The sequence below is a fragment of the Polyodon spathula genome, chromosome 2 (genome assembly GCF_017654505.1).
Source record: "Polyodon spathula isolate WHYD16114869_AA chromosome 2, ASM1765450v1, whole genome shotgun sequence".
Lineage (NCBI taxonomy): Eukaryota > Metazoa > Chordata > Actinopteri > Acipenseriformes > Polyodontidae > Polyodon > Polyodon spathula.
In genome coordinates this window covers 43,540,512-43,557,507 of record NC_054535.1, presented here as the reverse complement: position 1 = coordinate 43,557,507, position 16,996 = coordinate 43,540,512, and the positions used below count along the sequence as shown (strand labels likewise).

General features: G+C 37.5%; 1 protein-coding gene across 4 annotated transcripts in view; it reads left to right on the top strand.

Annotated features, from left to right (window-relative positions):
* The window catches only part of LOC121296876 (rho GTPase-activating protein 10-like), an 80,574-nt gene that overhangs the window by 10,914 nt on the left and 52,664 nt on the right, over positions 1–16,996 (top strand). For all 4 annotated transcript variants that reach the window (XM_041222793.1, XM_041222778.1, XM_041222787.1 and 1 more), the window contains 2 exons: positions 13,917–14,012; positions 14,190–14,251. In XM_041222793.1, the coding sequence (XP_041078727.1) occupies positions 13,917–14,012; positions 14,190–14,251 (158 nt within the window). The remainder of the gene's footprint in view (positions 1–13,916; positions 14,013–14,189; positions 14,252–16,996) is intronic.

The following is a 16,996-nucleotide window of genomic DNA, read 5'->3' as shown; positions in this document are numbered from 1 at the left end:
CAGTACTGTCAAGTACAGGCTTTAACATTGATGCCCATGTATACTATTGTCCCCTTCATCTTCGGAACGGCAGTCCTGAATTTCACATAGCTTCGCATGCACATAGTGTCAGTGTAGGTCACACAGCCTACCTTTTCCTAGTACTGTTTTTAATCACAAAATCACAGCACTGACACAGCAGACAGTAGGTTTAATCACATGGTGCAAAGCTGCAGTCAAATTACACCTCAACATAATTCAAAGTTAACTTCCTTATCTTATGGAATGGAATGCCACCATTTGATGATTTGTCCTTCATTCTGGACAGACAGGAGGGTAATCAGGGGATTTATAACAAAGTGGAATGTTTTCTTTAGCAGGTTGTGACAGGTGCTGTCAGAGAGGACAGAGGGAGGGGCAAGCACAAATCTAGGGAGTCTACTAGTGAAGCAGTGTGGTGAAAAATTAATGGAAAGACTTAAAGGAGAGAAAGAACATTCCAGAAAATGCCTTTTTAATCTTTGGGATACAATTTATTGACCTCTTTCCTTCTCAAATGCAATTCATTATAAGCAGTAGTAAACCATTGCCAATGTATATTGAAAGAATGACGGAAGAAAAATTGTATGGATAAGCAGAAAATGTTTAAAGTTTATTGAATGCTTTTAGAGATGATCTTGTTAATGTTGCACAGCAACAAAAGCTTAGCTAAACACAATTGGCTTGAGGGGAAAGAAGAGCTTATCTTAGCTGAATGTATTTACGGAAAGTTATGTAATGGGTTGAAAAGTTCAGAAAGTGGTTAGGGGGTTGGGGATGGTGAAATATGAGGTGGAATAAAAGTAATGGTTTTATAGGAGTGAGGGATTTCAAAAGAGATAAAGTGATGTTAGATTCTGGGCACTTGTGCTGGGGTTCCCAAACTTTTTTAGCTTTGTCCCCCTCCAGAGAATTATTTTTCCGTGGCTCCCCCTCTTCTAGTAAATGGTACAATATTTAGAAAAATATGATTTTCCTTAAATAACATATTATAATGTTGCATGTAAATTAGGTCAGCCAGGATGTCCTCGGCTCACTGCGCACTAGCGACCCCTTTAGACTGGCCGGGCACCTGCGGGCTTGCCTGTAAGCTGCCCAGAGTTGTGTTGTCCTCCGACAGTATATCTCTGGGTGGGCTACATGGCGGGCCTGCAGAGTGAAAAGAAGCGGCCGGCTGACGGCACGCGCTTCAGAGGACAGCGTGCGTTCGTCTTCACCGCTCCCGAGTCAGTGCAGGGGTGGTAGCAGTGAGCTGAGCCTAAAATACAATTGGAGATTTCAAAACTGGGAGAAAAACCGGGTAAAATCAACGGCCGATTTTACTAAATTTAAAAAAAAAAAAAAAAAAAAAACCCTGCCCTCCACCTGCCTTCACCAATCCAGGGCATGCCATTTGGACCCCAATCTCTCGCCAGCATTCCAAGGGTACAAATTCTTGTCCAGGATTGGTGAACACGGACAGACAACACTCCCTCCCTGCTAGCTAGTAGCATGACACAACAAAACATTATGCAATGCAGAAACATAAGACAAACAAATGGGACAGTCAATAAGTCCTGTGAGGTCATTGTAATATTATAGCGTTGAGGGTGCTGTAGGTTCTACCAGGATACAGTGCAGCTGGTACAGAGGCAAAGGTACAACATTTAAGTAAGCGGCTAATCTTTTAATAGTTATAATACATATTTTTATGATGGATACACTATTACTATTCGTAATTGTGTTAACATCAATACACCCTGTAAATTAAACTGATTGTACTATTTTTATTACAGTATTGTTATTATAGTATACCTTTTACTTATACCACGGTCTGGTCTTACTAGTAGAACGTCCTTAGTGCTTTTAATCTACAATCATTGAAATTTCAATGTTTGTGAAATTAAATGTATACTACAATAATACAATCTGTTTAATTGACAGTGTTTTGCTGTGAAGCTTTTAAATCCACCAAGTCCTTACTTTCGCATTTAAAAACGGAATAAAGAATGAGAAAACGGGGGTGCAACATTTTAATAAGTGAGTATCTTTATTAATGTTAATGCAATTATGAATAGTGATTGTAATGTTTTTACACACAGGAAAAGTATTTTCCAGTCGGGTTGTGTGCTTGCACATGGGGAATTTGTAGTACTTTAAGTACATAGTACTTTTATTCCTATACCTCTTAAATAGTCATGGGAGACATTTTAAGAGAACATAAAGGTGTTTAAACTCCTTTACTCGGTTAGTTTGTGTACTGGACTACAGATATTAACATATCCAGATAACTATTCTAACTTATTAAACCACCTGCATTTTGGTTTGTGGCTTAAGAACTATAGCTTTTATTTTCCACTTTGCTCCAGGATTAAAGCTGGCACCATAAGGCTTCTGAGCAAACATTTACAGCAGGGTGGCAAAGTAATACAACAGGAGATTTTTTCTGATTCTGTGGCAGTTCTGTTTTTACTGCCTTTTGAAACGTCTTGCATTTGTTGTTTTCCCACCAGCAGTTATTTCAGCAGTCTGTTTTCTTTTCACTTTCTACTAAAAAAAATACTGTAAAACAACATGTGTTACTTTGCCTTGGCTCCAGTGAAAAGTTTGCACCTTTTTTTCCCCCAAAAAATATTATATAGGAGTATACAGTGACTTAATTTTATTTTCAAGCATGTCATTGAGGGTATGCCAGCAACATTACAATATCATTAACATCAGCGTTATAATTTCAATTAAAAGATCCATTAATTCTGTAGGGAAAACTTTGTTGTGGTAAAGATTCCAATTCCATTAGGTAGCTGCTTCTTAGTGTTCCAGTTTGTCATTTCCGTTTCCATATTGTATTGCAGTTAGCGTACCTCTGAGTTTGTATTGGTTGTATTTTTTAGACCCTGTCTTTGGTATGATTGCTTCTCTATAGTTGTACATGTTATGTCCCAAGAATTTGTAATTACAGGAAGTTTGATAATAGCCTAAGGCAGTCCCATGCAGCTTGAATAAGTCATGTATGAAGACACTTAACACAATACACTGTTTACGCATTGTGACAGACTGGCGAGTGGGTAGAGGCCCAGAGACAGACTGCAGTTCAAAAAAATACTATTACAAAAAAAACACAAAATAAAAGGGCACAAGGGCAAAAATAAAGATATTTAAACACAAATAACAAAACACAACTTACAAAAATAAAGATTTCCAGGCTGGACAAGGCCTTCACTGGATCAAAAATATTCACCAAACCAAAAAACAGCAAACACACAACCACCAACTTGCTTCCTCAGCTCCCTCCTCTCCTTAATGGGAAGCTGAGGCCTCCTTTTATGTCAGGTGGCTGGGCGCTGATTGATTGTTAATTATGCTAATCAACTAATCAACCCCAGCCACCTGAACACAATAAAGCCAGGCAGGTAGGGGAATTTAACCCCATCCCTGCCAATTTATAAAGGGCAGAGCTTTGCTCTGCCACACGCATTCAAACGGGACAATTTAGGACTACACGTACATGTGTAGGAATGTTGATTATCTTGCTTTTTTTAACTACCAGAACAAGTTAACAGAATGCAATAAGGCAACAATACACGGTCGATAAGTGCTCATCGTGTACGAGGCCACATATTCCGATGCTCCAAAAATTGAACCTTTAGCCAGCTTTTGATTTATGCAAGCAATTCCAATACAATCCTTTTATTTTTCCTCTTAGTCGTTAATCTGAGTAGGCAAAGCATCAAGTTTGAAACCCTGTGTGGTTAAATCTGCTGTTCCAAGTTACCTTGTGTGGAGAATTTTAAGTGCCAGCACTGAACAACCTTTGTCATTCCATTTCAGTCATGTGACGGTGTGAACCTTCAACTCTGGCAGCCCCACCTACTCTACATTTATAGGTGGGGAAGGCAGAATTACAAGGCCAACACTAACACATTATGGTAACACTAACACATTATGGTAATGACAGCTGAAGCAGTTGGCTCTTATAATAAATGTAGACAGACAATTTAGCTTGTGCCGTCATTGCTATAATGACATTAAATAATCTTTTATAATGAAGTCCCTTGCTATTTTGCTGTTGATCTTTTATTTTTCAGGCTTTGTTCACTTTGCAGTAGTGAAGCCATTGTTTGCTGCCACTACACTGGAGATTCACTTCCTGTGTTACAGGTAACAGGAATTGTTGTGCAAAGAAGGGTAAGAAACTGCTGTCAAAGCCTTGGTTAGCAGATGGAAACCCTTGCCTCTCTATGCATAAGCATCTCTAGTCTTGGACGAGAACCTAGTAACATTGATGTATTAGAATTGAAATACAGTTCTTGATAAAATGTTGTCTCAACTGTTTTAAATAGAGATAGGACTAAAAGGTCAATTGAAATAAAATAAATAATATTAATGTATTTAACAGAGGAAGAACCGACACTAGCATTTAATTAGATAAAGCATAATGAATCAGTATTATCCAATGTAACTTTTAATAATATCATGGCATCTTTATCTGGAATTGGGGTAATTGTCATAATTGTTTTGTTAAATCTGCTTTGAGCTCGTCTAGTGCAGTGGTTTTCAATCTGTAGTACATGTGCCTTTGCTGGTATGTGACAGCCTTGTCACTAGTACACACCGACAGTTCTTTATGACGATATGATTCCTCAAAAAACAATGGACCCTCAGTCGCACCATTGTAATGTATTAATCTGTTTGTACCACTGAATCACAGAGAAATGAGAAAATATGATGCAGCGCTCCAGACTGCGACTAAAATGGTTACAAATGCAAAAAAAACCAAAACATTTTGACTGCTGTTTTTTAGGGGTTTTGGCACAAAAATGCTGCATTTCCCTTTAAAAGCAAGTGCCAATATTTACTAATGTGACATGACGTCGGTCTGCATAAAAACAAAAAACGCATGTCACGTGTTTTATAAACTGAAGGACGGTAACAATTTGATCGAATAAAAATACTTGTAAGTGCAGAGAGGTGCTGTATTAACACCAGCAGAATACGGGAACCCCAGTTTCTTGCAAAAAGTCGTGATGGTGACCAAACGTGTGAGTACTGTTATGTAAAAAAAAAAAAAAAAAAAAAAAAAAAAAAAAAGTAGCTTAAAATTAAGTTACATTTTCAAAACTAGAACAACAAATAAAAATACACTTAAGGTTTGTGTATTGCACATGTGCCATTAACAAAATGTCTTGGGAACTGAAAATAAAGAAAATAATTAATGAAGGACTGTAATGCAGCAAAAAGTGCAATAATTAAATAAACAAGGAAGTGAAAAGGTTATCGCACCAATGTTGAAAAAAGTTATCTTTGTGAACTCCAAACAAACAACTTTTGCCTTTCGCCAGTCAAATCGTAGAGTGCCAAAATAAAGTTTTGAGTCAACACAAATAGATTTTTTTTGTCTGTTGCGTCTTGCATTTCAGATATAATAGATTTTAGTTACATTGTTTACTATCAGGAGTTTAAGTATGATTTAATTGCACAAGATTCCATACTTAGATAATGAGCTGATAATATCTCTTCAAAAGAAGCAGGCACAGTAGTTTAAGAGCACAGTTACCATTATGTAAAACAGTAGGTAGCATGAGTTTTATACTAAAGCAGGGTCAGCTGTTGCAGGGGAAACCAAAGTTTATTTCTCAAACTGACCATTTAAAAAATGTGATGGCATAACACACAGAAACACTTGGGACAGTAATTAGGACGTGTACTATGTACTGTGGTTTACTTGATTGTAGTAAACAAAACAAAAAACAAAATGCCATATACTAAATTTAGCTCTCAGATTTGTGCTAATGAAAATGTATGACCAAAGTGCTTGCTGTGGTGTATTTAATATGTAGATATAGCAGAACAAACTCACTGCAATATAAACTTGTTTTTTACTGAAGAGGAGCCAGGATGTAGGTATTTAGACAAAACAAATGTGCATTAAACCACTCCACTTCTCTGCGCTTTTTGTGCATTTGTGTTCATTTTGAGGTTATTTGTAAAATAAGAACAATTCTTATTTTTCTCAAAGCAAAGTTGTTTCATTAAAATACTGTTTGTGTTTTAAAGGATGTGTAGCTGTCTGTCCTGACCTTGGGTATTTCCCTTCTTATTCAGTGGTTGTTGCTATGAGCTATGTGTGTCTTTCTGAGACACCCCCCTCCTATTCCAAGTCAGGTTTACATTCTATAAATAAATACATTAAAAAAAAAAACTGTCTTGGCAAGACAGTGAAGCTGTTTAGATCTGAGAACTGTGTGCAACATACCACACTGTAGAATTTTGTTTTGGGACACCTGTCACTTAAAATTTTATGAGGCAGCTGCCGGAGCACTCTGAAGTCAGACATTAGACTGATGTATGCCACATAGTTTGGAACCTCCTTCAAGTTGTAATCTTGCAGTGGTTTGTATTAAGAAGGGATTTACAGTGACCTTTCAACTACTTGGGTCCCTATAGTACAGACATGGCCAAAGGTTTTGCATCATCCAACAGTATTACAATACTACTAATACTACAGGTTAGTAGTAAGATTAGGCTCAGAATTATTTTATTTTGGTATATACTCGTGCCCTCCCCACCACCACCACTGAGGGGCCATCACTTTTCCAAGTGGTGCCTAGGCTTTATTTGAAGCTTGGCTAATTCATAGTGGAGGCCTACAGCAAATGATGTCCATGTGGTGTACAGAATAGCATGCACTGCTCAAATATCACAGTTGAGTATCGGGTCAAATTTTCAAGAACATAAAACCAAGACTTGGTGGGGTGGTGACTGTTGTACTAAAGCCAGTAATTCCCCAAGACCTTGTGTCATAGAGCTTAAGAAATTGCTAGTAAATAACCATGTGAAAATGCTCCATGTTTTGAATGGACTGCCTGTCCATTTAGAGCTCTGTATGAATATCATGTTTTATATTTGCATGTGATGGATAAAGGTTGAGAGACTGAGCTGGTCCATCACCTCTTCACTAGGGCCCAAGCGCATATCGCTTGTACTATAGTACTGCTTTACAGTTAAAACTCGTTTGCTGTGCTGTCAATCCAGGTTATCATAGTAATGCTATTAACCAGGGCATACATGTACATAGTGTCTAGAGAAAGTCTACACCCCCTTTCAAATTTTCACATTTTGTTGCCTTATAGCCTAGAATTAAAATTCATTAAAATATTTTTTTTCCGTTTATCTACACATCCTACCCCACAACTTCCAAGTGAAAAAAATATTCTGCAAATTTGTAGAAAATTAATTAAAAATAAAAACCGAAATAGCTTGGTTGTATAAGTGTCCACCCCCCCCTTGTAATAGCAATCCTAAATTAGCTCAGGTGTAACCAGTCACCTTCAAAATCACACACAAAGTTAAGTGGCCTCCACCTGTGTTAAATTGTAGTGATTCACATGATTTCAGGATAAATTCAGCAGTTCCTGTAGATTCCCTCTGCTGGGTAGTGCATTTCAAAGCAAAGACTCAACCATGAGCGCCAAGCGCTTTCAGAAGAACTCCGGGACAAAGTTGTTGAAAGGCACAGATCAGGGGATGGGTATAAAAAATATCAAAAGCCTTGAATATGCCTTGGAGCACGGTCAAGACAATTAAGAAATGGAAGGTGTATGGCACCACCAAGACTAGATCAGGCCGTCCCTCCAAACTGGATGACCGAGCAAGAAGGAGTTTGATCAGAGAGGCTACCAAGAGGCCAATGGCAATTTTGCAAGAGCTACAGGCTTTTATTGCCAAGACTGGTCAAAGTGTGCATGCAACAACAATATCCCAAGCACTCCACAAATCTGGCCTGTATGGTAGGGTGGCAAGAAGGAAGCCATTACTCAAGAAAGCCCACCTTGAATCCCATTTGAAGTGTGCCAAAAAACACTCAGGAGATTCTGTAGCAGTGTGGCAAAAAGTTTTGTGGTCTGACAAAACTGAAATGGAACTTTTTGGCCTAAATGCAAAACATTATGTTTGGCGCAAACCCAACACAGCGCATCACCGAAAGGACACCACCCCTACTGTAAAGTATGGTGGTGGCAGCATCATGTTATGGGGATGTTTCTAATTGGCAGGGACGGGGGCAGTTGTCAGGATGGAAGGGAAAATGAATAGAGCAAAGTACAGAGAAGTCCTTGAGGAAAACCTGCTGCCCTCTGCAAGAAAGCTGAAACTGGGACAGAAGTTCACCTTTCAACATAACAACGACCCAAAGCACACAGCCAAAGCTACACTGGAGCGGGTAAGAAACAAAAAGGTAAATATCCTTGAGTGGCCCAGTCAGAGCTCCGACCTAAATCCAATCGAACATTTGTGGCATGACTTGAAGATTACTGTCCATCAACGCTCCCAAGGAACTTGACAGAGCTTGAACAGTTTTGTAAAGAAGAATGGTCAAACATTGCCAAATCTAGGTGTGCAAATTTGGTAGAGACCTATCCCAACAGACTCACAGCTGTAATTGCTGCCAAAGTTGCTTCCACCAAGTATTAACTCCAGGGGGGGCGGAAACTTATCCAATTATGACATTTCAGATTTGTATTTTTTAATATATAATTTTTTTCTCAATAAAAACTTTTTTCCCTTTAACAGTGTGGAGTATGATGTGTAGATAAGTGGAAAAAAAATCCTCATTTAATGCATGAAACTCTGAGGCACTGACACAACAAAATGTGAAAAAAATTCAAGAGGATGTAGACTTTCTATAGGCACTGTACTTAATCCTTACGATGAACCCTGAATCTCCTCTGACCATCTCAAATTTCCTGCAGTCAATAATCAGTGGTGATTAGGTCTTCTCGTAATGCCGTCCGTCCAGATTTAGAATGTTGAGCACCACATGTCAGAACTGGAACACTTCCTCAGTGGGTGTTTGCAGTATATACTCCTGTATTTTAAACACATTTCCGACACCATGGCTAAAGGTCTTTAATTGATCAAGTAAGCTGGTCATGACATCATTAGTCCTGGTTTTCTTAGCAGGTGTGGATGAGCTGGCAAACCTTTTGGAAAGCTGTCAACCATTAGTCATCTCCCTGTTCCTTAACTGGTCTGTGATTTATTTAAAGAAGTGATTAGTTTCCCCCTCTGACACTTTGGTGAGGGACAGTAAACGTAATATCCAACAGAGTTCTGTCTTTATGTACTGGAACTTGCAGCTATTGCTGTCCTTATATGGTCAACATTACCCATTGTTGATGTAACTAGTGTTTATTATGTTTTATTTTATTTTATTGGTCATTAAATCTTGTATTCATCAATTCTGATTTTTATGAGGTCCAGTTCAGTTACCTTACACATCTGTATTTAAAACCCCACCTCCATTAAACTTGGTTGGCTATGATATCTTGCAAGATTTAAACTTCCAAACAAGATCAAAACAGGACCCTACTGTGGATGACTTCCTGTGAGAATGCTCCATGTTTTGAATGGACTGCTTGTCTGTTTTAGACATATCTCTAAATGAACAGGAAGTTATTTAGAGATATCTTTAAATTGAATTAAAGATATCTCAAATATTGCAAAATGCATTTTAGATATCTCATTTAAAGCTTAATTTTAAAGCTATCTGTAAATGTATTTTAGAGATCTTAAAATGATTTACAGATATCTTTAAATATTCAAAGATATATTTGAAGATATCTTCAAATATTTAGAGATTTGGAAATAATTTAGATATGTCACAAATATTTAGAGAGATTGTATATGTAAATAAATTTGAGATATCTCTAAATGATGGTTTGGCTTGTGGAATTCAGGAATAAAATCACATTAATGTAACTTCTGTTGCTGCTGTTTCACACAATACCCCTAGAATATTATTGTGAAACATGTGGATTTCTTTTCCTGGTCACATGAGTGAAAAAACAAAGCTGTAACTCTGCATGCTACATAACTAAGATGGCCAGATGTCTCGTTTTGGACAGGACAGCACCTCTTTTGGAAGACTGGTCCCAGTGTCCCCAGAACATCGTCGCGCCAGTAACTGAATGTTGTTTTTCTATGCAGGCTGCTGTGTTCCTACTATATCCAACTTATTACAGTACAATGACGCTTGATTTGACTGAAGGGAATGTTGAAAAACCGGTAGCTCTAAAAAGTGACTGTACAGCGCGTACAAATCTGGAGAATTACTGAACAGTCAACATTAATATTTGCAACCAATCTCAGAGAATTGTGGGCGGGTTTATCCACTGGCTCCTGCTAAAACAAACTGGTGGCTATCCTTATCTGAATCATCACTCTCGCTGCCAGAAGAGGTTAGACTACTGTAGGCTAACAATAACAGCTCATACAGGTACCATTGTGTTGGAATTATTCAGTTATCCATGATATTTGTACAGCTGTGTGCAAACTGCTTTGCTTTGCATGTAGCTAAAGATGACAATTGTGGAAATCAATGCTGCCATGTCACATGACCTTGCCATGTGTACAATTGTCGTGGTTTGAACACTTTGTGCATCAAATAGTCCATTAGTATCAACAACAGTAGGAGGGGATGCAAAATATGACAAGAAGTATTTGGAAACATATTTTCTATTGAAATAATACTATATTCACTACACCACATGTAACCTCTAGTAATACACGTGGTGAGCTGAAGTGAATACAGAATAATACTGAATAATTTATGAATTGGTTACTTTCACATTTTATGAAATTCATGTTTTTATTTCTTTAAGATAATGATAACGAGATACAGTAGTTTCAGGTCTCCAGGTGCCAATTTAATGGCTTCAAAAAATGATTTACATTGATAGTTGAGTGCTGTATATGATACAAATAGTTTAAAAGAATTACAAAAAAGACCCTCATTTTATTTTAACCTTTCTTTAAAACATATCTAATAAGCTGCCTTAGAGGCAGGATAAATCTCTTGAATTTGGTGATCCCTTACTTTTATTTCTGTGTTTAAATGTATTGTAGAAGTAGTATATTTAATCCTGCAAAGTTTAAGAAAAAAAAGAGACAATGGAGTAGTCATATTTAAGATGAGTGCTATCTGTTGCATAGGTGCGATAGCTATATAAGGTTTTTTTACTTTCACAGCTGTTAAGTTAATAGAAGAAAAACAACACATTGTTAAACATGCGTTTTTCCTTCAGCAAAACAGGCGAATGTCAGGGTTAAAATTACTGGTAGGCTGGGGGTGGGGCCGATCCCTTTTAAGCTTCTTCAAATAGTTTTCTTTCCAAATTAAGACCGGTATCACTTAAAACAGAAAGGAACTTGTTAATTGTATGGTGGCATTGCCTGCCTTGTCTCTACAGTTTTTCAGTATCAATCAATGATAATGAGACAGCGTCTCCAGACAATCGAAAAGCTTATCTGCACGTTTTACACAGGCTAGTGCTTATATTAAGGAAGATTAAATAACATTCATTTTGTAAGTAAAGAAGGGACAGCATTTCATTTGATCAGACAATGAATACAATTTAATCTTATTACACATTGATCCATGTCTCAGCCTATACTGTTGACTCAAAAAAAACCAAAAAAAAAAAACAGCCAAGATCAGCAAACAAATCAGCCTTCGTAAAATGCGTACTTATCTAAATTTAGATTTGTCAGAAGAATCTTTCTTGTGATCATTGATTGGTAGCAAAAAGTGCAATAGGCAGAATTTCATCATGCAATGAACATGTTTTTAACAGGTTATTTTCCTTTTTAAGTGATGCCCGTCAGCTTACAGCATGTTAAAGGGGGGATTTGGAAATACAACTGTTTGGAGAAACTTAAATGGTTTGCCTGTATGGATTATTATTTACCAGACTTAATAACTACTTCTTAAGGAAATTCCTATTTCTGTAATCAGGGCAGCTTCTAAACAAAACTCATGTATTGCACATAGTCAAAAGATATTTAACACATTTCATCACCTTTTTAATAGTAATAGTTTAACAGTAGAAAGTGGCTGAAAAACAATCCTATTAATATAACATCTATTAATCATGGCACACTAATGATCCAAACACAACCTGCAGTAGAACAAATATACAAAACAAATACCATATCATATTAAATGGTAAGAAATTAAAGTATCTACATTCACTTTCAATACGACATTAGATCAAATATTGACAAAGTGAAAATAAAAACCCTAGAGCTTCCCCGTAGCTTGGAAGTTATCCACAAGTTATTTATTGAAGCTGCTGCCATATAGGTTACTGCACATGGATGAAGCTGATTGTGGAACGGTGTCCTATAAATATGTCAACTTCAATGATGATTTACAGTGCCTATAGGAAGTATTCACCCCCCTTGGATGTTTTCACAGTTTTGTGTTACAACCTGAAATCTTGATGCATTTAAATGGCAGTTTTTCCCTTTGATTTACACAACCTACTCAACACTTTCAATGTGTGAAAAAATGGGGGGGGGGGGGGAGAGAGATCAGTATTCACCCCCTTTGCTATGACACTCCTAACTAAGCTCAGGTGCAACCAATTGCATTCAGAATTCACACAAGTTAAATGGAGTCCACCTGTGTGCAATAAAAGTGGTTCACATGATTTCAGATTAAATACACCTGTCTCTGTAAGGTCCCACAGTTGGGTAGTGCATTCAAAGCCAAGATTCTACCATGAAGACCAAGGAGCTTTCAAAACAACTCTGGGATAAAGTTGTGGAAGGCACAGATCAGGGGATGGGTATAAAAAGATTTCAAAGGCATTGAATATCCTTTGGAGCACAGTGAAGTCAATAATTAAGAAGTGGAAGGTATACGGCACCACCCAGAATCTGTTTAGAGCAGGGCGTCCTCCCAAACTGAGCAGCCGGGTAAGAAGGGCATTGCTCAGAGAAGCCACAAAGAGGCCTGAGCGTTCCATGGCTGAGATGAGAGAAACTGTTCACGTGTCAACAAAAGCTGAGGTACTCCACAAATCTGTCCTCTGTGGAAGAAGCATTTTCTGAAAAAAGCCCATGTAAAATCCTGCTTAGAATTTTCAAAAGGGCATGTGTGAGACTCTGAAAAGATGTGGTAAAAGATTCTGTGGTCCGATGAAACAAAAATTGAACTATTTGCCCTTGTCAGGGTAGAGGGCAAAATGGATGGAGCTAAATATAGGCAAATCCTTGAGGAAAAGCTGCTTCAGTCTGCAAAAGACTTGAGACTGCTACGCAGATTCACCTTTCAGCAGGACAATGACCCCAAGCACACAGCCAAAGCAACACTGGAGTAGCTTAAAAACAAGAAAGTGAATGTCCTAGAGTGGCCCAGTCAAAGCCCGGACTTGAATCTGATTGACAATCTGTGGCAAGATTTGAAGATTGCTGTCCACCAACGATCCCCATCCAACTAGACAGAGCTTGAATAATTTTGCTAAGAAGAATGGGCGAGTATTGCACAATCCAAATGTGCAAACCTGGTAGAGACGTACCCCAAGACTCACAGCTGTAACTGCTGCCAAAGGTGGTTCTACCAAGTATTGACTATTTTTCATTTTTCATTTCTCTTGCCACTTCAAAGTGTTGAGTAGGTTGTGCAAATCAAAGGGAAAAAAAATCCCATTTAATTGCATCAGGATTTCAGGTTGGTCACAACAAACTGAAAATGTCGAGGAAGGGGGGGTGAATACTTACTTACTATGGCACTGTAGGCCCTCCCCTTTTTTCCTACTGTATTTGCTTTTTTGATTGGGGCCTAGGCTTTTTAGCCTTAGATAAGCTGAATGTGTTTTTAGTGCTGTTATCACGTGATTGTTTTCCTTTGAAAATAACTTGAGGTGTAAAAGTGCCCTTATTGTGCAACAGGAAGCTGGCCCACAAATTCTTGTGCCACAAAATTACAGATTCTGGGTGCTTTATAATAAAATCTGTATTTTTTAAAAGCAGAATACTATATAAGTGACTACAGAAAGCCTTATTTAGGAAATCCTAAAATATTCTTATTGTGTATAACTAAGTCATCTTAAGTGTTTTTTTCTCTCACTGTCTTTCAGATTTATCTGTGGCCCAACGCAAGTTTGCTCAGTCACTTGGAGAATTCAAATTTGAGTATATTGGGGATGCCAAAACTGATGATGAGAAATGTATTGGTAAGGATGTCAATTACCATAACTTTGTGGATTGGCAGGGAGAAATGACACTGCATTACATATTTAGTGCTGAAAGAGTTACCTTGCAATGTCTTGTCCATGCTGCACTGTGATCAGTGTTTTTGCTTGTTGTGTTGTGGCATCACTAGTGTGATACATTTCTGTTTGTTCTTTCAGATGAATCGCTACATGAATTTGCATCTTTTCTAAAAAACTTGGAGGAACAAAGGGAAATAATGGTGAGTATGGTGAACCACCCAATAAATAAAGATTATTCTGCCCGGAGAAGTGCATCTGGGTAAATTAATAGATGCATGACTGTGGAGAGGTGAAATCACACATATGTTTAAGGCATGTAAATGTCAAAAATAACAGACATTTCAAATAAGTATAGACCGTTTAAGGATACATGCTTTTATAAGTTTCAAGCAATAGGCAGTGGTACTCTTGGGTGGAGAAACATGGTACTATGATCCCAGTCTCTTAATCTTTAACCAGAATATCGGTTATTGAGATTAGAAAAATGCATTTCAGAGAGAAAGCAAGGAAACTTCCCATTGTATCTTATCTGTGTTTTGATACAAACTCTGATAAGGTGTGAATTAGGGTTGGGACATTTTGTTAAAAATCTCAGAAATGATCAATGCGGCATATAAAAAATCTGGATAATTGAAATTATCGCAGTGTTTTCTCATTAATACCCCTTCTCCACTGGCACATCCGACCTGTGAGGGCTTGATACGGTACAGATGGTTCTCCACTGGCTATTTGTCGAACCGAGCAAGAACCAAACCGTGAAACTGCTACCTCTACAAGACCTGTGAATCCCGCTGTGCTGCAAGCCGAGCCAGGGGCAGGGTTAAGGATTTTTGTAATTATGTTGCATCAGTCGGTACACTCCAGAAAGACCAACAACAAACATGGCAGACTTGGGGTGCTGAGGAAGTGCATGCTTTAGTTTCTCTTTGGGCAGATAGAAGTGTTACTTCAGGAAGATCTGGAGTCGTTCGTCAGAAATGAGAGAGTTTTTATTATCGAATTTCTGGCGATTTTGAAGCAAATGGACATAAACGACACTTAACTCAAACACAAAAATTCTGTCAAATTTCTCATCCTTGACCTTTTTATTATATTACTGCTCAATTTTATTTTGAATGTATTTTCCATTTCTGTAATGTGTTTATACAGATAGTAAAATTAAAAAAAAAAAAAGAAATTATTTAGCCTATCGGCGACTGTAAATAACAGTAATACAAAATAAATCATGCCTTCTCTGTGCACCATTAAGGTATTATTTTAAACTAAAAAAACATTTTAAATGTACATAGAATAGTTTATTGTAACTTTTTTTTAAAAATATTTTCATTTATTTAATAAAAAGAGACCAACTATTGCATTTTTTTTTCTTGAAACCTAATTAATTATTATTTTAATGATCTTAACATTAATGGACCTATAGCAAGAACCTCTCCCCTTTTGATCAGTAAACTATGCCTCCCCCTGTTATGTACTGTCTACTGTCATAGAAAACACAATAATACACAAGGACACAAAATGCCCCGTTTCTGTTTTGTTCAATGTAATTATGGTCCTGAGTGTCTGAGGGAGAGTATGCATAATCAGTACAGATTTGGCAGTGATTTTGATTTTTGGCAGAGTGCATTTGTGAAACAAATCTGCAGGGAAATGATAAACCTGTTTACTGAAAGGATTAACATGTTTTCAATTTGTTGTTTGGGTCATAGGCATTTTTTAGATTTAATTTCTTACATAAAATAATTGATGTTGTTTTCTCAGCAGGAGATCTATGAAGTGTGTGTACATAGTTATGGAAGAGACCGTCCAAAAGACAAGGTTTTGTGCAGTATCAACTGTCTGAACCAGCTGGAGGCCATACTGGATCTCTAAAGCTGCTTAATGCCAACTAAATTACCAACTCAAGGGGCACGTATTAATGAAGTGTATTACTAAAATTGTGAGCAGACAGAGTTTACAGTGCAAAAGCACTCTCCTGTGCATGGGGTAATAGGCATATCTGAGATTCAAAACTGGAAAAGAATGATGATGCAATTTCACTTTGAACTCATGGAAAGGGTCAGGCAGCTGGGAAGGGGAAGGTGCTTGGAGGATACTTGATTCTAAAACACATGGCTTATGATTGGAATATTTTGCATATTTATGCCACTCCTGGAAAACCAATAACCAATCTTTTCTAGCACATCTTGGCTATTAAGCTGCTGACATGGTGTTGAGTGGGGAATAATGCGAAGGTATTGACACATGCCATGATTTTTGGAAAATCATTTCAGTGTTTCAAGGTAGCAATGGCCGGGTTTCCATGCAGCTTAGAAAATCAATATTCTCGCACCACAATCATTATTTATGTGATGTACCACGCACATACCACACACATACTACACACATGCGCTATAGGAAGTTTGTGTCTAAAACATTGTACGACTTTAAGAGGTGGGTAAATCGTCTTCTCACACTAAAAAGCTGTACAATTGAACAAAAACTTTATTTTTGTATGGAAACATGTCCAGAAGTCGTAGATTGTGCTTGTGAGACTTCGACACTGAAAATCCTGTTTGTGATTGAACCTTGCCCAGCCTTCTACTATACCTAAAGTCCGTACCACCAAGCATTCCTTTATTATCGGAGAGCTGCTGGAAGTAGCCATGGCAAGGTTATCTGACCATATAGGAAAACATAAGCATACAGATACTAAAATGATCATGCTTTATAATGTTGTGTTTTTTTTTTTTTTTTTTAATCAACGTTATAAAAAAAATACTGAAGCTGCTAATAACAATTTAGCCTTTTGCAGTACATACATATATAATGAAGCCCTTTGCAAAGCACATATTTTTGTCCTTTTATACCCTTTTTTATCTTCATGTTTGTTGATTGGATAGCCAATTTGCTATAAGCTTAGACTTTTCTGTCCCTTAGCTGTAAGATGCAATTCTCGGCACACTAGC